We start from the raw sequence: 20710 nt of genomic DNA, 5'->3' as shown, positions 1-20710 counted from the left end.
AAATTTGTGAATTTTTTGTTGTTGATGTAATGAGTTTGTACTTTTAGGGCAGTTACAGGAAGCACCAGACAAACCCTGTTTTGACCTCTATTATGGAAATGACATTAAGATAAAAACAGCTACTAAAGAAATGTTAGGTATGAAAAATTAGTTTGTTTCTTCTTTTTTATGGAGAGGGGGGGTTAACACTCTGACGAGAACACCTAAGGTGGCGTAAAAAGGATCTTTGCACTCAAAAATGCATAAAAAGCATAAACTTGTGTTTCATTAAACAATACTATCAAAATTTTAGGTTTGTGATTCTCACTCTATTCTAATATATTTTCTAATATCATCTATGCACGAATGCAATATATATTGTATCTTATTATTAACTGTTATTATTCTACAAAATAGTTATCAAAGGTACCAGGATATAATTTAATAGACAAGACGCGCGTTTCGTCTACATAAGACTCATCAGTGATGTTCATATCAAAACAGTTAAAAAGCCAAATAAGTACAAAGTTGAAGAGAATTGAGGACCAAAAATTTCAAAACGTTGTGCCAAATACGGCTAAGGTAATCTACTCCTGAGATGAGAAAATCCTTAGTTTTTCGAAAAATTGAAAGTTTTGTAAACAGGAAATTTATAAAAATGACCATATTATTGATATAAAAAAACAGATAATCTTATGAACAAATCTCTTATTGATTAAGACCACTACAAATTTTAACTCTGTCCTGACACAACATTGATTTCTACCTCACTTTATACGGCAGAAGAAATATTCCGTTTCTTTCTGCACATTTATTTGACAGTATTATACATGCTAAATCAACTGCATACATTGACATATGTATCGGAAAGATAAGATAAGTGAAGAACGGTAAAAGCAATGCTACACAAACCAATGCTTCTCATTTGTATCTGATCTGAGTTTTGTGGTAATAATCATTGTGTGTAAGTTTCATAATTGCGTAATTTATTATAATCCTGGTACCTTTGATAACTATTTACGGTTGAGGCAAACTTAAGTGAAAGCAATGCAGCAATTTTTCTATTTGCAAAGGGGTATAACTTTAGAACAGTTAAAGTGACATCACCAAAACTCAAACTTGATTTATATTTGTTGTAATAAGCATTGTGTATAAGTTTCATTACATTTGGTTAAACTAAAGAAAGAAAATGGAAACGAAAAATGTATTACTTTTTTTCAAATTGTAAAGTGGCATAAATCTAGAATGGTTTAAGTTATGACACCAACATTCAAACGGACGGACGTACAGACGGACAATGGTTAACAAAATGTATACTTTCTAATGTATATTTCCTATTTTCCTTTTTATTGTTTAAGATGGAGAGTCGACTCGCTGTACTTTGTATTTGAAGGACCCGAATTTCGATGTGAACGTTCTAATACAAAAGCTAGAAGATATCAAGGAAGCTCTTCGTAATGGATCATACTATATTAAATTGGAAAACGCTGAAACCGGAAGTCTCATTTTACATTTAACAATAAATAATGGATGTTTTAAAACAAAAGAACTTCTGCACAAAACATTACATTCCTTTTTGCATCAGTTTTTCCAAATAGCAGCTATTCAATGCATAAGTGGGCACACCTACACAGTGGTGTTGGTCGAATCAGACGACATTAATTCAGGTTTGAGAGTGTTATTTGTGTTTATGGGCTTATCCATTTTATTTTCTATATCAACTTCAATTAAAGTCATTATTTCATTTAGCATTTTATCAAAAAAATTATCAAAAAAATTAAAAGACAATGATAAATTGGTTCATTTCTGTTTGTACCAAAGGTGATGTTTCTATCAAAATTTTGTTTTTCAGTTAAAAGTTATCATGTAGTCATATTGCATACAAAATGCATGTCAACATGCGAATCGGTTAATATGTTTTCATCTTTGTACTGCATTTGGTCTTCTTACTGTTTTGATTCGAGTTTTTGGAGACAAAAAGCGCCTATAGTGTACAAGGTTGGCTAGTTTTTTCTACATATCAACAACGTCATAGTGCGATATATAATGATAATCCGTCCTTTGTAGCCGTTTGTATGAAAATATAAGAAAGAGTGCATTTCTAATAAGATAAGAACAATGACATGAACAATATTTTTTTTTTTGGAATGATTTAAAAGTGATATGTGTATGCTAATTCTTATTGATAACATTAACAGTACCAATTGTCCTGCAGCAGCTGCGCATTTCGACAATGCATGTCTCTTCAGTGATGCTCGCGGCCAAAATATTTGAAATCCAAAGCTTATATAAAAGGTGATGAGGTATAATCCAAAAGGTCCAAAAAGAATAGCCAAATCCGTGAAAGGAATCAGAGCTTTGCATGAGGGAGATACATTTCTTAATTTATAATAATTTCTAGCATTTTGTAACAGCAAAGTTTAATAACACAAAAAATCTGTATTTTCATGCAAGTACCGAAGTACTGGCTACTGGGCTGGTGATACCCTCGGGGACTAACCGTCAACCAGCAGAGGCATCGACCCAGTGGTAGTAAAAACATTAGCTGTTTACCAATTTTCTTGCACCAGATTATTAAAATATATACATCAACAAAACTATTCCATATAACTTTTGTTTTTTTAGAAAATGAGTTAGCAAAGACGAATGACTTGGACTATCTCCAAGAAAATTCATCGACTGTATTGAAGCTTACTGTGGATGTAAAAAATTCAGCATTTCAAGATGAAATAGTGTTGTACAGAGAAGTCAATAAATTTATTTCTGGAATGTACAATGCAATAGATGGACAGAATGTTCCCTCAAACGGATCACAAAGGGATGTTTTGATGTTAACAAGTGGGGGAAAGACCACTTCTCACTCTGATACTATTCATGATTCCCCATTAAGGTAACACATTTAATAATGACATTGGTTTTCCTATATAAACAGAATATGTGGTAATTGTATGAGTTTAAGGGACGAAAGCTGCTAAGACTACCTTAATGTACTGTGAAGCAAAATTTAACAACGAATAGATAACTGGACACTATATTATAGAACATGAAAGTTTGCAGATTGACGCCTGACATAAATGAGTACATGTATACTGTTATAAACCCTTTTCTAAGATTTGGTTAAAAAGTCTGACTGTATTTTCATATCAAAAACGGGATATTTCATTCTTATTTTGGGGTGTTTTGTGGGGGTAAAAATATCACCGATCATTTCTCATACTGTTTATTTCGTCTCCTAACTAAATCCTTTGGATGTGTAGTAATTTGTATTTTAGTCTGGGATAACATGATATATACATCCTGTTATTACCGATTATCAGGTCGTCTGCATGTTGATATCGTAAACTATCAGTTGCGAGATATAATATGAAGCTTTTTGTCGAGTGAGCGCAGCGAACGAGATCAAAATGTCTTCATATTGTGTCGAGCAGCTGATATTTTAAATATCAATATGCAGTAAACCTGATAACCGATTTATCGTGCTGTATTTGCGTCATTTGGAAGTGTTTCTTAGTTTCACCAGCAACCGAAAGTTGACTTTATAAGTTCGGGTCAAACTTATCAATGCCAGTTCACACATTATGACGTCGTTGATATGTCCGGGTGAAAGTTATTAAGGCCGAGTCAACGTATTTGACGTCATAAAGCCGTATTATGGAATAATATTAAGAACTGATCAGAGTTATATAGACAGTGGGACGACCGATGTTTGGTTTTGATCTAGGATTCAGACAGAACTTGATTTATTCATTAGTTGTTATTGGTTTGATCTGAATTTTAGTCACCTCAAGTGTTGTTATTGCGGCTTTTTGTATCTGTTGTTTTGTGTTAGATGCTTTGGTTCATCGTACTGATCTTTTTAGTTAAGCCACTGATTTCTACAGTTTGTTTTCATATTGTGCTGTAACACTTTGGTCTCCGAGTTTGAGTATTTGGTACAACCTTTTTCGGAATTTTGGGTCCTCAAGGCTCTTCAACTTGATACTTGTTTAGCTTTCTAACTTTTTTTATCTGAGCTTCACTGATGAGTCTTATGTAGACGAAACGCGCATCTGACGTAAAAAAATATAAGCCTAGCTGGTACCTTTGATTACGATCAAGACATAACTAACCTCGCCATATTCTTAATGTATTTGAGAATTTTTGTCTTGCTGCCGTTGATTCTTCTTTTTTATATTTCTCTTCATAAACTCTTTTCTCATAGATTAGGCGATTAGTACTACATGTACTTTCAATTGAAATACTTGACATTTTTCATGTCGGGGCCTTTGTAGCCGACTATAAGTTAGATTTGTTCTCATTATTGAAGCCAGTATGTTTGCATATTATTGCTTGTGTCTACTTCATTTTTACTATGGCGGGTATTTTTCTTATTCATTATTATTGACACTCATTTTACCCAATCTCCTTATCTTAATTAGTTTTATCTTTAATAAAAATCTAATCCTGAATTGATAGTGAAATATTCATCCCTGTGGAGGCTGCGTATAATATATTGATACATTCGATTTTTGTTTCTTTCTACTATAGAATTCTGTTGACCATGATTTGAAGATGTGCATAATCTTTATTTGCAACTCTAAAATAGTCGATTATTGGTCGAGCTAGTGTCACACAAAGATAGGCAAACAATTTTTGAAAATTCTAAAATGCCCTTCGAAAAAGATTTATATCAAACTCCATGATCAAACACATTTTAAGAGCATTTTCTTAAAAAGTGTGTTATCACACGCAATGACATTGTGTGGAAATATTGTAGATAGGAAACAAATTTGTAGAACAAAGACACCATGGAAAAAGTAAAATATTAAACATTTAAATATTCCTTATGACGTATTTTGATTTTAATTATGAGATATTTGGTAACTGATATCGTTCAAGCTATTTGGAAACTCGCAGCGTTTTATCAAAACTTGTCTTTGAACTACCTGTTTCCCAAATATTTTTTCTAAAATGTAAAAGTTCATCTACTCCAATTGAAATCTACATAATTGCAATTGCAGAGTTTATTATGTGCTTTCTTTACATGTCATTTGAAAAGTATGAATCAATATATCACATTTTTTCATTTCGAGAACTACAAGAAAATAATTATTCTTTATTTTTATTTAAGCTATCCTTCGGGAATATTTATCATACCCGTAGGCAGGGGGGTCGGGGGGTTCGGCCCCCCTTGAAAAGCAAATAAGCACTGTTAAAGTCAATGTTCTGTTCGAATTGTGACTGTTCAAGTCGAGTTTGTGAGTCCAACGAACCCCCCCCCCCCCCCTACGCATTCAATTCGTGGACAAATGTTATTTTATTCAATAACGTAGATTTTAAATAAAGGGGATTCTAATAAAGAATAAATAAATATAAGCTGGCAGTGTCCTTTAAGTTCACTTTCGCATGTAATGTGATTTAACTGAGGGTCGTTAAAGGTTAAATACAAATGTTTTTAAAAACTTTTTTTATTTTATATTTTAATAAATTGGTTACAACAAATACTAATTTTTTTTTGGTAATATGATTTTCCAGTTATTCCATTGTGACCGTTCCATTTCTTTTCAGAACTGATTAAAAATGCATGTGTGGTGTACTTTTACTACATAAATAAATATATAAAATACTGTATTAATTTCACAGTTTAACCCATATTCAAAGACTTGCGATTTAATTATATTTGTATGGCAAAATCTTGATCTCAATATAGCTTATGAAAGCTTCTAAATGAAAAAATGAAGCTTTCCATTTAATGGTGAACATTACAGATGGTAGAATTTATTAAGAGTACATCCGGTTTTTACTCTGTCTCCTATTTATTCATCAAATAAATATGTTTCTCTCTTTTTTATATTGATATGACTTATGTCAACGTCTTTCACTGCATCTCATTCCTCGTGATGTATCTTTCTCAAATCAAAATGAATCTTCTTAGTAGTTATCTTTGTCTGTCCTTTTATTTTGTCTGTGTGTATGTCCGTCGTTAAATGCTTACGACATCTAGCTATCTATTTATAATTCGTGTATGATTTTATATCAATCTTAATTCTACACTAGCGCTTTAAATAATCTTTATTTTTATGTTTGGGCTTTTATTAGTTTGTTTCCATTGGAAACTTAATGTTGTGTCTTTTTTTCAGTGTTTCAAAAACTAAGCAATCTGATAAAATTTCTTCGGCAAGTTCTTCGACAGTTGATAGTTTCCCGTCATATGTAACAGCAAAGAGAGGGGAATTGGGAAAAAGCGTTAGGGAACTGAAGAAGAAGAAGAAAGAACGTCAATTACCAATGAAAGCAGCAACAAATAAAGGAGAATGGCCGAAAGTGGTCCATTCGTCACATAAACAAGTATTATTTCCTATTAAGTATGACCGAACCCAGGGTTTTCCAACCAATTGTACGCCTTCATATAAACCACTTCCGAGAATTGCCAAGATAACATCTCGTGGAACAAAAACTGGCAATATATCCTCAACTTTAATGAATATATCTAGTATGACTATCCATAATAGCATTACAAAATTATCATCAGCTTCATCAAATCAAGCAGATCAAAAATCTTTAACCTCGAGAGCATACAACAAACCATTCCCTAGACAATATTATCGAGTGTCGTCATATTTAACAAAAAGTAACTCAGACAACTATGAAAAATTACATGATCAACAGGAAAGCGTTACGAAAACAAATATGACGTCATATCCTGTTCTTCCACCAATAGAAACACAGAAAATTGAGCCCGAAGTACAAAGACTAGTAAAGGAAACAACACCAAGAAGAGATGTACCCAGTTTTACACATCTTCCATCTATTGACAAAGCTCATGAAAAATCCCTTCCGTTATTAAGATATCAACCAAGTGCTGACTCGGGAGTTATTGATAGAAGTAAAAAGGATATAAGAGCATTTAAGCTGGATATGACCAGTTTAAATTTTGAAGGAAAAATCAGTGAAAAACATGCAAGCGACCGAGGGTTAGAAATTAATTTATTTGGTCATCGCTTAGGGAATGTAAAATACAATATGCCCCAACCTGATCGAGAGAGTGATTGGCATTATCAGTCAAAAAGGGTGTCACCTAAAACAGATAACAGATACACTTCTCAAAATAAAAGCTATCAAATGCCTGTAAAAATCTCAGGATTGAATAGTCCTTTCAGTTCAGATAAGAACTCTCAACCATCTTATAGAGAATCCAGGAATTCCGATAGATCACTGCTAGAAATAACGGGTGAGAGCATGTTATCATATAGAAAAACAAGAACTCCGCTACAAGAGGAAAGTGTTGAATATGATATTGCTGATGAACAAGATGGAAATTCATTAATTGATTCCGAACCTTATGCAAATGCAAATTATTCAGCGCCAGCGATGAGATCAATTGCTCTGGATTTAATTGCCAATCAGATACAACAAAGTCGATCTAAAAGTTCTCGTGTTACAAGTGGTTTAAGAAGACCTCGTTCGGATTATATCATATATTCTGTGAACTAACTTAAATAGGGTCTCATTAAAAATAATAACTTTAAACCAAAGAGAAAAACACCAACAAAAAACACCTATTATGATACGGTTATAACTCTGGAAATGAAAATCAATATTCAGATTAGTAACAGAAGTTGAAAAGTCTTAGGAGTAGTTATAATGCTTAAATTAAGTGAACAATGAAAACAACGCAATATTATCTTTATGCAACCGAAGCGCTTTTCTGGAATTACATTCATTATAAACACTAGACTGTCCCGTCTATGGTTTTAATAAGAGTTCTTAAGAGGGACGTAAGATACCAATGGGACAATCGAAATACATTGTCAACGTCATGGCTAAAAAATAAAAGGACAAACAGACAAACCATAGTACACATGACACAACATCGAAAACTAAAGAATAAGCAACAAAAACTAGGGGTGATCGCAGGTGCTCCGGAAGGGTAGGCAGATCCTGCTCCACATGTGGCACCCTTCGTGTTGCTCATGTTATAACAAATACGGTAAATAGTCTAATTCGGTAGGTCACATTCATACAAGGGAAGGGTATTATTATTACGACGTAAGGAACATATCTGATATCATTTGTGAAACGGTTATTCCATAACGTCAACCAACTCGTGATGGCGTGCGTAAAATTTACGAAGGGATGATATTCCTTATTCAATAGAAAATGCAGCACGGGGGGGGGGGGGGGGGGGGGGGGGGGAATACCAGACATGATAAAATGATATATGGTATCTAGTATTGGTTGACCAAAAGCTATCTTGTAATAAGGGCACGACCTCTTTATAGCGGTTATCTCCCCTAACACTGAAAACCTTGTTATCATTTTAACTCCGTAACCATAATAGGTAGTAAAATCATAAGGATCGAAATGTTCAGGACCATACACCTGTTCTTCGTAATATTGTTCGAAATGATTCAACGACTCATTGGTAGGGTTATGCCCCTTTGGTTATTAAAAAAATATCGGTTGGCCTCTAACTCAGAAACCGTAAGTTGTAGCCACCTAGGATCTTCACCATTGATCATAAATTCACGTGACAATGAAAATTGACCTAAGGTCAAAGGTCAAGGTCATGATCTAGATTTTGACCTTAGCTTGTTATCCAGTTTACTCATTTACCGTTAAAAATGGCTGATGAAAGGTAACACATAAAATGTGTGACTTGTTAATATCTATATTTATAATGTGGGTTCAAAATTATTGGACCAACGGGTATGACCCTAGGGAACCGGGTCCGAAATTATGTTTTTTTTGCTCAAAACTCAAATATGTCAAAAGAGGTTAGAGAAAGAAAGAAACTTTGAATTGCAAAATGTTCAGCATGATAAGGTCAAAGTCCCTAGCAACGACATAAAACACTTTAGCAACCATGCAGATTTACCAATAAACAATATGTGGTCCCGAGCTTTAATTGTTTAGACTTTCATTAATGCAGATGGGCAACTAATTACTTTATAATGCTAGTAACTTATTGGGTAGCTGACTTAAAAAGAGGGACAAAAGATACCACTAGGACAGAGGGAAAACATATAATAGCCTAAGCTGGGGATCACATAATATTTTTTGGTATATCTGCAGATGCGTATACGTTAACGTATATGTTACGGTTGAATAAAACGTTTTTAAATGACCGACCTTGGTCTACTTGTAAGGTTAACGGCACATCAAATAAACATCACACAATCATGTGTCTTTTATCATTACACATTACATGGAGTCCTGAAACCAAATACGAACATAAATACTCATTATAAAAATATACAATGTAATGAAATATTCTTTACTCATTAATATTTGTACTTGATAAAAAGTATTAACTACAAAACTACAAGCTTTCATTTACAAAATATAGACTATTCATGACAATAATCAAATAGTAATGTACGCAAAATAACAATACAATTCTACCGTGGCAAATAAACCGTAGATTATAAAATCATAATATGATAGCTTAATAAAATACTCTCTTGTTCATCTTGTGTTCTTGTGTTACATGCATGCGGTATGAGGAGAACGTTACATGAAAATAGAAACTTTACTAGAATATCATTTACGTGAAAAATAAAAATAATGTTAATCATGTTAATTAAGAAAGAAACTTACAGTATTCAATAATAAGTATGGTGATGCTATAACATGAACAAACAAACCCTTTACAATAATATTACATGTTAATAAATTGATGATCTTGTCCCATTTAATAAAGGTCAACAATTAGTATTATACACCCACTCTACATATAATTGTCCTTAATTTGAGTTACAGTCTCTATACTTTTCTTTAATTTTGATATAATTTGTCCCAATTCTTTACGTACACACTACACTGTAAAAATAAATGTTTGGATAGAGCAGGTTCATTTTTTTTAATTTATGTTTTCTGTCTTCTGTAAAAACATGGGTTTTTTTCGGACCATTATCTTTTATATGTCTATTTTATTTTACTAAGTTAAACGTCATTCTGTCGGGATGTTCAATATAGTTTTTATCATAATTCTTCGATTGCTTCATCAATTGTTTATATATTCCGTTATTGAATTTCTTATTCAATGTTAATCCTCATTTTATTTTCTCACTACCCTGAATACGAAATGGTTAGAAAACAATATATATACACCAATAGGATATTCATGTAATACAAAAAAAAATCATTCAAATATAAATTCAAATTCAGTCTATCGAAATTCCCCTTCTACATTTAGCACTTTTTATGATTACATCATGTACATCCAGATTATTAAAAATATGCACATGGATATCCACAAATACTCCCGTGCAATGCCAGTAAAGGACGAACCTGATTTAGATTAGTTTCAGAGAAAAAACTAAAATAGCAAAATCGAAAGCTAAAACACATCAAACGAATAGATAACAATTGTCATATTCTTGACTTGGTACAGCATAGAAAACATATGAATATTAGATTATCAAAGTTTTTGTTTCCAGACGTTCCTCTTAAAACATGAATTTCCTGTGTATAATATCTTTTAACCTTATTGAACTTTAAGATTTGGGGTTTTTCAACCAAATATTGACCACATACAAATGATTTTGGGCAACTGCATTGATTGTTATAATTGGCTGTTCAGTTTACAAGAAGCGTAATTGCATTCATCTTATGATGTGATAATATCTTTAACACTAAATTGAAATGTTATATCGTTACATGGATTTAACAATTGAATCTCAGACAAACATTTTGGTTTGAAGGCATTTTTATCATTTTCACTGAATTTTCTCTTTATTTAAAATCCGACATTCAATATTTCAAAATGCATTTGGTATATAAATAACTTTTAACATATGCTCTAACAGATTTTCATATTTCCATACAAAATATTATTATTCAGTAGATCGAATATGCAAAAGTGCCGATGTCTTGTAAAATTAGAACTTGAAAAACCTTGACCTTTGAGGAAGATTTGACAGAAACTGCATCATACGAATATTTGACGACCGGGAAAAAAGGTAGTAAAGGTGATGTTTTTTTTCAAATGATATATGATCTAGCCATATGTTAGATAGGTGCACTAAAAATTAAATGTTTCGGTCTATGTCACTCGTTTGAAAATATTGGTCCCTTGTAGTGAGTTGTCTCATTCAGGATATTACCACATCTTCTTTTTTTGTATATAGAGACAAGAAATGTGTGTTTCATGAACATCTTGTAAAGAACTCATAGTTAGTATGAAATCGATCACAGTCAGATCAAAACTAATAAGAGATAAGCTATACGGAGCAAATATTTGAGAAACTTCTGATGCCAGGTGGAATGATTCTTGTTAGAATTCTATGAAATTTAGTGGAAAAAAGCGGAAATAGGTGTTGGACACAAGTGTCAATGCGAAATTTTATTATGGGTGTATACCACACCGTATATTTCGTGTAATAATGATTTATCGATGTTTTACATAGGTTTTCTTTGATCTTGCTGACTGATGATTTCATTTCTCAGTGGAGTCGAGTTATAAGAAAAATTATCGCTAGAAACTAACGACAGACGTGCTTGTTGTCAATCAAATTAACAACGTTGTCATAGGTAAAATAGCGATAAACAGATTGGTAATTTGGTTAAGTTCACAACAATTATACACAAAAAAAATCGTTTCGGGTGTTTTACTTCTAAAATATAAGTAATAATATAATATAAAGTGTTGCAGTTTTCGGAATTTGACAATGGAACACGATAGTATGTACTTCAAAGAATGATATAATCTTATAAAAGGGACTAACAAAATTTGAAATCACAAAGAAAATGGGAAATAAAAGATAATTGATCGGAGAACTATAGTTTTACAAAATTATCCGACTCGCTACAGCTGTGTAAATGGTGGAAAAGATGTTTAAAGCAACTTCGCCAAGAGTAGTTGAGAAAGGCTTTTACAATTGTATGTCTAACTGAATAAATTTAAGCTTAGTTATATTCCAAAAATGAATCGTGCAAGTAGCCCTCGATGTGGTATATGAGGGGGGAGGTGAAATTAAATACTGAAATACACGGGACAACAGATATGGGATTAGGAGAGAATAAGAAAAGAGGAATTTTGGAAAAGGAGAACACCCTGTCATCCCTCACGTAAAGAAAATCCCACCTATAATTTCTGAATAAGATTTAAACAGTGTTGTTTACCTTTTGGGAGGTGGGGGAATCATAGAAACATCTCCCACCTCTCACTCAACTCAAAATAGGGATAACTTTATGTCAAGAGGTCTACAACTGGTTGTCAGGTTGCTGCCTCCTCCCAATTGGTAATTCTAAAAGAAAATTTGCCGTTTTTGTTATAATTTGAATACTATTATAGACAGAGATAAACTGCAAACAGCAATAATGTTCAGCAAGTAAGATCTAAAAATAAGTCAACAGTTGACCTCTTAAGGAGTTATTGTCCATTATATTCAATTTTTTACAATTTTAACTAATTTGGTGAAAGATTTGAATTTTTAAAAACACATTTTCTCTGTATTTAAAGGGCCAAGTTTATTTCAGATAGATAATTTTGTAAGTACCAAGAATGTTCAGTAAAGTAAGATCTACAAACACATCATCATCACCATAATACAATATTGTCATGAATCCATCTGTGTCCTTTGTTTAATATGCAAATAGACCAAGGTGAGGGACACAGGCTCTTAAGACTCTAGTTTTATTTGTATGTAATAATTAAATGAGTACACATGCATTTTGGTAAACATTGCGTTATTCCACACGTCCTATGTAACGCATATATATAATGAAACAATAATCGTGTATAGATACATTCTGTGTTGCACCATTTCAGTAGCGTCTGTACGTGAAGTAAACCTGTATAGATAGATAGATAGATATTTTTATTTTAAAGTACACCTTGGTACATATACATGAAATACAATATATTGCAGTTTTAAACAAAAGCATTCAATAAACATGTATAATTATACCAACCAACCTTTAGAGGCTTATGATGTACTGCCATTTATATACGAATAATTATATGAATAAATTTCAAATCCATTAATCAATTTTATATCTGAGTCTTAATTCTTATTTGATACAATGTAGTTTCAATATATCATTTGTGTTTAATATTTAAGGTAGCACTACAGTCAAAATTTTCTGACTCAAATCAACAGTCTTTAAAGATTAATTTCTACAAAACTACTCAATGGATTTTTAAAATCTTTAACTCATTTTAAAGCTGAAATATAACTCTTTCTTAATCTATATATAAATTTATTTTTTGTTTGATTAATTTCAAAATATAGCTCATTAATTGCCCAAAAAGTGGTCTTCCAACTTGGATGAAAATGGCACATTCATGTCAAATGGTAGTAAAAATTTGTTTTCATCCCTTTAATCAACCATATACAATCAACAAAACCGTGTCTTAGATTTTTGATATATTCCTCCAGTAAGAAGATATATTAATTTAACTGCTGGGTTCCAAACATCATTTCGCCTTTCATCTTTGAAGACCTATAAATTCATTTAGAAACAAATTATCCAAAAACTGGGACACTGTATTGTAGAAAATACACCCTTTAATCATATATATCAAAGTCAGGCCAAAGGGGGTAATCATTAAGTTTCTATTTTCATTTTTTCCTTACAATTCTCATGAAAAATTCTTCTGAGAAATGACCTAAAAACTGAATTTCCCCCTTAGAACCCCTATAAAGACAATATAAATACAAAAATTCCACTGGGAACACCCCAGGAGTGTTCTGATACCATTACTATATCAATAGAACCACACACTTTGTGTCTTTGATGCTCTAATGCTGTAAATTTTGCATTATATGAGAACTGTCCAACACTAACTTGGCATTTGGCGGGAGTTTGACGTCACAGATTTGACCAACATCTGTGATGTAGTAATTAAATATAGACAAAGCTCCGCCTCTTTCCAGACAGTCTAAGATAAGAGAATAACAAGATTGACCAGCTGCATCTAATCAATGTTAACATCATTATTCTCTATATATAAAGAATAACTTTCATTTGAATTTAAAAAAAGAAATAAACTGTCTGAAATGAACTAGAACATTAAAAGTGTGCATCAAAAAACATGTTCATAAAAAGATCAAGAGTTAGACCACACTCTTCTTGTAAATCCACTTTCCACATGTTTTTTTTTTTTTTTTTTTTTTAATTTAATGGAACTGATAAATTACACATAAACTGAAAATTAGTTAAAATGCATAAAACTATTTAAATGAATAAGACCAAAGAGAAGATATTTATACAGACAGTCAGAGGCTTTCATAAATACTTTCCCACTCTTTACCATATTAATTTTATTTCATTTTTTTGTAGATTTTTTCCTTTTAGATTTTTTCTTTCTCTTTGTTTAGTTCCATGTTGTATAAATTATTTTTGTTGCAAAACAATAAGATAAGACTACAATATTTATCTTGTGGTCAGGGATTAACAGCTGGACACTGGTATCAATAGATGATTGACATATAAGCCCCTCCCAAATGCCTATATATTTAGATTTATTACCAAGTGCTTTTATTTACATAAGCTCATTATCAATTTACTCCCTGTTGTGATATGATAATGACTTTGGGATTTTTACAAACTGTGCAGAATAATTCTTACTTCAAAATTATGTGATAAAAAAAATATCTTCAAAAAATCATTGTTAGACTGTAGTGCTACCTTAAATGAGAAAATAAGAATGAAAGTAACTTAATAACTTTTGTTTGATACTGTAAGGGTTGAGCATTGAAATTTAGGAAGATAACAGTTGTCTCTCTTTGTATGTATCCACATCATATATGAAAACTAAAATTTGTAATTATAAAAGATTAAAAAAAAAAAGTTATCACCTAGATTTGACAAAATTCTGAAAATATAGTATGTAGATACTATGGCTAATATTTGAAAATGTAAACAGGTACATTTAAATGCATACAAGTAAAAAAAGGTAAAATAACAAAATATTACACTATAAATGTCAGTTTACTACGACAAATGCCTTATACAGTGCAATTTTTAAGGTTACTTTCCGCTTATTCCACAAGTCCTATTTAACGCATATTGAAACAAGGTTCGTGTATATATAAATTCTGTGTTGCACTATTTCAGTAGCGTCTGTACGTGTAGTAATATGGCATATATGTCAGTTTCAGTTGTAATTGAATCAACAACGACAAATGTCTTATACAATGCAATTATCAATTTTACTTCCCGCTTATTAATTAAAGCAATCTTTACCATTTGTAAAGTGCTTAAAAACACTTTGATTCCTTGTTAATATGAAAATAAGATGTGTTATAATGCAAGTGAGACAACTCTCCACAGGAGATGCCAAAATTAATAAAAGAGGGACGCAATTAAAGATACCAATGGGACAGTCAAACTCATAAATCTAAAACAAACTGAAAACGCCATGGCTAAAATTGAAAAAGACAAACAGAAAAACAATAGTACACATGACACAACATAGAAAACTAAAGAATAAACAACACGAACCCCACTAAAAACTAGGAGTGATCTCAGGTGCTCCGGGAGGGTTAGCAGATCCTGCTCCACATGTGGCACCGGTCGTGTTGCTTATGTGATTTTAAATCCGGTAAATAGTCTAATTCGGTAGGTCACATTCATGAAAGGGAAGTGGATTGTAGTTACGACATAAGGAACATATCCGATATCATTTGTGAAACGGTTATTCCATAACGATCAACCAACTCGTGATGGCGTCCGTAAAATTTACGAAGGGACGATTTCAACTTCACCATTTGGAACTCTTGGTTTAATAGCTTCCTTGTGAGAAGCAACCCTCTATCAAGAAAATCATGATAGGAAATGCAAGCACGGGAATATTATCCATTGGGAGATATATACCCCGTATGCAGGTGCTGCTGGAATGTTGCTACTTAGAAATGAAAAGTTTACAATTGGAAAGCTGAAATCATCTCTTTTGTCGTAAAGTTTTGTTTTTAACCGACACTCAATGTCAATTTCGAGATGTAAGTCAAGATATGAAGCCGACTTAACTGTATCTGTAGTATCCTTTATCTCTAGTTCGATGGGATAGATGCGTTCCACATAGTCACCAAATTTTGAATTGTTTAGTGAAAGAACATCATCTATATAGCGGAAAGTAGAGTTAAAGGATATTGCTAACTTCTTATCTTTCTTCCTAAGAAGTTTATGCATGAAGTCAGCCTCATAATAATAAAGAAACAAGTCGGCAAGTAGAGGGGCAAAGTTTGTTCCCATTGGAATGCCGACAGTCTGTTGAAAAACACGTCCTCCGAACGTAACACATATGTTGTCAATCAAGAAATCAAGCATCTTGATCATATCAGTTTCAGAGAATTTTTTGTTTGAATCAGAGTGATTCTTTACAAAGTATGATTTATCCCTCCCTAAGACAAGATACTTGTATCTACGTTGGCCATTCGTTTTTATGAAGCAAAGTAATACCAACTCTTTCAATTTGTCTTTTAGTTTGCAATGTGGAATACTTACTTGTGTAAAGAGTAGAAAAGTCAAATGTTTTAATACTGTTACAAGATGAAAGAGAGTTAGATTGTATGTACTCTAAAAGATCTTTGGAATTTTTAAGTATCCACATCTGATTTACGCCACCTCTAGAATAGGCAGTTTCACAATAACTTTGAAGCCCGTCTTTGGTTGCTAATAAAATAGATGTTAATAATTTAGAAAGAGGTTTCGTGGAGCACTTGGAAGACCCAGCAGTATACCGTTGTTTGTAAGGACACTTATGTAGTTTATGTATCCAATACAGGGATGGAAGATCCAGTTCGTCATCTTTGGTGGAAATTCCAAAGGAACATAGACCGTACGGTCTTCAACAATGAGTAAAACCCACACCGCATATAAAAGGTCTTGAACAAATGTAAGAAAAAACTCAAACGAGAAAACTATCGATCTAATTCATATACACAATAATATACGTGAAACAAATATAAAGTATTTAAAATTACCCAATCTGACGTTTTACTATATAGATAAATAACTTCCTGTTATGTTTTAGAAATGGTCCTTCAGTTCAGCATGCACTCCAATTCGTGAATGGACGTACCATCTCAGCACTCCGGTTTCAGAACATCTGAAAGTTTGTCCATTTTATCCAGAAAGGAATAACAAGGATGAAATTATCCCGTGTGAAAATGAATGTGGATTTACCATGTACAGACGACAAATGATGGAACATAGAAAGATATGCCAGATGGAAATGGTCAACTGTTTGAATAAGGATGGTTGGTGCGAGGCTGTTGTCCTTCGATCCAAAATGGCGACTCAATTACGGAGGTGTTCAGCAAATATTGTACAGTGCAACTCACGTAATCTGATATCAGAGATGAATGGAATTCGTCAACAAGTTATTCGAAGAGAAGCGCTAGCAGGGCATCAACAGTTTTCACATTTAGACATATGTGAACCAACCAAACAATATTAATTGTTCGTTAGCTTATCAGGGGTGTAAATGTATCATCAGCTCAGTAGTCAGTGCTTCGGTACTGACATGATTAAACAAACTTTACTAAAATTGTCCGTTTTTAAATTTTGAAATTATTATGAAACTAAGATTTCAACTCCCTCAGGCAAAGTTGGCTTTAGATGAATTTGGCTATTTATTTTAGGTATTTTTAACATATAGCTCTTCAACGATTTTCGGTACTTATACATCTTCGGATTTCAAATGTTTGGCTTTGAGCGTTCCTGATGAAGGTAAATCAAAAAAAGCGCTTCGGACGCAATAAATTATTAAAGGTGTTGTTTTATATTTTTACCATTGACAAGAAAGCACCACAATTACCTAATGATAAAATTATTTTTGTAAGGATACAAACAGTTTCAACAGTTTTAGGATAGACCGCGTGCAAATCAGTGAATACATATGCTGTATTCTTATAAAATAAGATGAAAATACGTAAGTCGCGTAAATGAATTATACCTAAAACTATTGTTAGTTTCGTCGTATACACAAATAGAGGATAATAAAGTTCAACTAAGAACCTTGCTTTAACAAAAAAAAACAACAAAAAAACGATATGGAACGGAAAGACAGTAAAATCCTAACCACGAAAATACAATAATTTGATTTTAATAGATCTGCAGAAATTTAAATATTAAGAAACGTTTTGATAAAAAAAAAAGGTCGTCTTTGAATTACAGACAACGCCATGACCGTGGCATTAAACAAACGTAGACGGACGAACATCATGAAACAAACAGGAAAATAAAACATAAACATATGGTTCGAGGAAAGGTAGGAAGAATCCCAGTGGATCATCGATGAAAAATGCCATGGTTAAAAAAGAAAACGATAACAAACATTAGTACACAATACACAACATAGAAAACGAAAGACTGAGCAACACATACCAACAACAAAATGTTGGTGATCTCAGATGCTCTAGACGAGTAAGCAGATCCTGCTCCACTTATACAACCCGTAGTGTTGCTCATATTGGTACAAACCCGGTAACAAGTTTAATTCGGTAGGTCACATTCGGGAAAAGGGGACGAGATTATAGTCACGACATTAGGAACATAAAGTCGTTTTTATGCCCTACTGAATATTTCATTTTGTCGGCATATATATATGAAATGATGCATTAATGAATATTCATAATTTTAATGTCTTTCAGAAATAGCGCTACAATACAGCATGTGGACTGTAAAACAATGGAGGCAGCATCTTAGCAGTCCAATTACAAAACACTTGACTGTAAAGAAATTTCTACTTTTGAAGATGTGGTTCTAAATGCTAAAAAATCTGTAGCCTTTACAGAAATTGAATCTTCTCTCCAGGAACTAAAAGAGAACTTGTCCCTTATTCTGAAAGACAGACAAAAGAATTTATCCAAAATATCAGTTTCGAAAGAGAAACTTCAATCAGAGATATCCGCAGTTCGTCTACAGATCAATCACCACCTTGATGAAATAAATACAAGACCACTTCATTGCTGAACTGAACAAAGCTGTGGAAAATTCAACTCAACAAATAAAAAAATTCATTGCTGAACTGGAAGGGAAAAAAAGAGAAATTGATGCATGCATAGAAGATGTAGAAATCATAAAAAATCATGCAACTGATTTGCAAACATTTCTAGGAACTAAGGAATTAGGCAACATATTGAATGAAAAAGAAAAAGACTTGCAGTCTTGGATTGATAGTGGCAGTCTGGGTCACACTTCAATTTCTTTCCAGTTAAACAGTCTATTACAAAATTTCAGTGAGGAAACCGCTACTTTTGGTAAACCCATAGTAGAAGTACAACCATGTAAACTGTCACTACAAAGAAGAAAAGAGGCCCAGGCACAGTTAATGAAAGTAGATCAGTAACCTAAAAGATTAGTTGAACACTTGAGTTAAAAGCAAAGTTTGACACAGAAGCTACTGATGTGTCAGGGTGCTGTATTTTACCATGCGGAAAACTTGTGGTATCAAACCATAGTCCTTCTTATTTGGTATTATTTTCATGTGATGGGAAATTTGAAAAAAAAGAATAGCCAACCTCATGTCCAATATTCATGATGTTACATGTGTCAACAATGACACTGTTGATGTAGTGTCTTCTATCAAGCGGAATATTCAATTAGTAAGCCTGCGATCGGGAAAAGCTTCAGAAGTATTAAAACAAATTTCTTTTCCCATGGCTTAACTTTCACTGATGACAGTTTTGTTGTTTGTCCTGATAAAGATCAATTGCAGAAGGTCGGTTTGGAGGATAGCATTTCAAGTGCTGTTGTTTGTACTGATGTTGCATTATATGTGGCTTCTTTTTGCGATGCATTGTTCTTTGTAAAAAAAATACACATTCCGTTGTCTGCATTAATAGAAATGGGGATATACTCTGGACTTTTACGAAAAATTCATTTTTTTCGGAGCCTAGATGTATTACAGTAGATGAACATGGAAATACATTTGTTGTAGGGAACAATTCAAAAAATGTCATTGCGATCGACTGTAGTGGCAAACAATATAAAATACTCTTGTCAGAAACAGACTTATGTGGTAAACCATGGGCGATTTGCTACAATAGCGAATTGAAATATTTGCTTGTTGCAAATGAAAAAGATGGCCAAGCATTTTTGTACAATGTTAACTACAACTAAGCTTCATGTATTATTCACTAAGGCCACACTAAAAGAATATCTCAGTTTTCCCAATCCTACCCAGACTAGAGATAAAAAGAGTGGGAAGGTAGGAATGCATTTTTTTAGGCAGAAATGAAAGTGTCAGATATATTCTAGCCTTCATATGCTTAACAAAACCTTGTTCGCATTAAGCTAAGACAATAACAGATTTCGAGTTGGTAGCTATTTTCTTGGTATGGTTGTTTTAAGGGCAAACAAACATATTCTTTTGTTACTTTTTGTATGGTCTTATAAACCTTGTAACAATAAACGTTTTACATTTATCGTATTTAACTGAAATAAGTCTCCGAATGACCTCAGATCTGCTCCTAACAACCTTCATACTTCAAGCAACAATCACTTAGTTTTAATTGTGACGTAATTTTTAAAAAATTGTGATGATGAAGTTTACTGGAACTTCTATGATTTTACATGATGACAGACAAATCTGCATACCAGTGTTAAGTACGTCTATTGCATTTTTTGACTCAATATTTGACATGTATGTGAAGTTAGCAGCCGGTTCGTTATTCGTTATTCGATATTCAATATCCAACCGGCTGCTAGCAGCCAGTTTGATATTCAAAATTTAGTGAAAAATCATAAGAAAATTAAATACTTGAAATCATTAAAAACACGATTTTCAGTCAAAAGG

The 20710-nt window shown here is 32.7% G+C and overlaps 1 protein-coding gene across 1 annotated transcript in view; it reads left to right on the top strand.

Moving 5' to 3' along the window:
• LOC139484492 (uncharacterized) overlaps window positions 1–19261 on the top strand; it is a 32542-nt gene extending 13281 nt beyond the window's left edge. Inside the window, exons 3-8 of the mRNA XM_071268224.1 lie at window positions 48–137; window positions 1338–1646; window positions 2605–2869; window positions 6099–7443; window positions 16943–17168; window positions 19029–19261. Coding sequence (XP_071124325.1) covers window positions 48–137; window positions 1338–1646; window positions 2605–2869; window positions 6099–7443; window positions 16943–17168; window positions 19029–19261 — 2468 coding nt within the window. The remainder of the gene's footprint in view (window positions 1–47; window positions 138–1337; window positions 1647–2604; window positions 2870–6098; window positions 7444–16942; window positions 17169–19028) is intronic.
• Window positions 19262–20710: the final 1449 nt, after the last annotated feature.

The sequence above is a fragment of the Mytilus edulis genome, chromosome 8 (genome assembly GCF_963676685.1).
Source record: "Mytilus edulis chromosome 8, xbMytEdul2.2, whole genome shotgun sequence".
In the NCBI taxonomy this organism is placed as follows: domain Eukaryota; kingdom Metazoa; phylum Mollusca; class Bivalvia; order Mytilida; family Mytilidae; genus Mytilus; species Mytilus edulis.
This window is presented reverse-complemented; position numbering and strand designations above follow the sequence as displayed.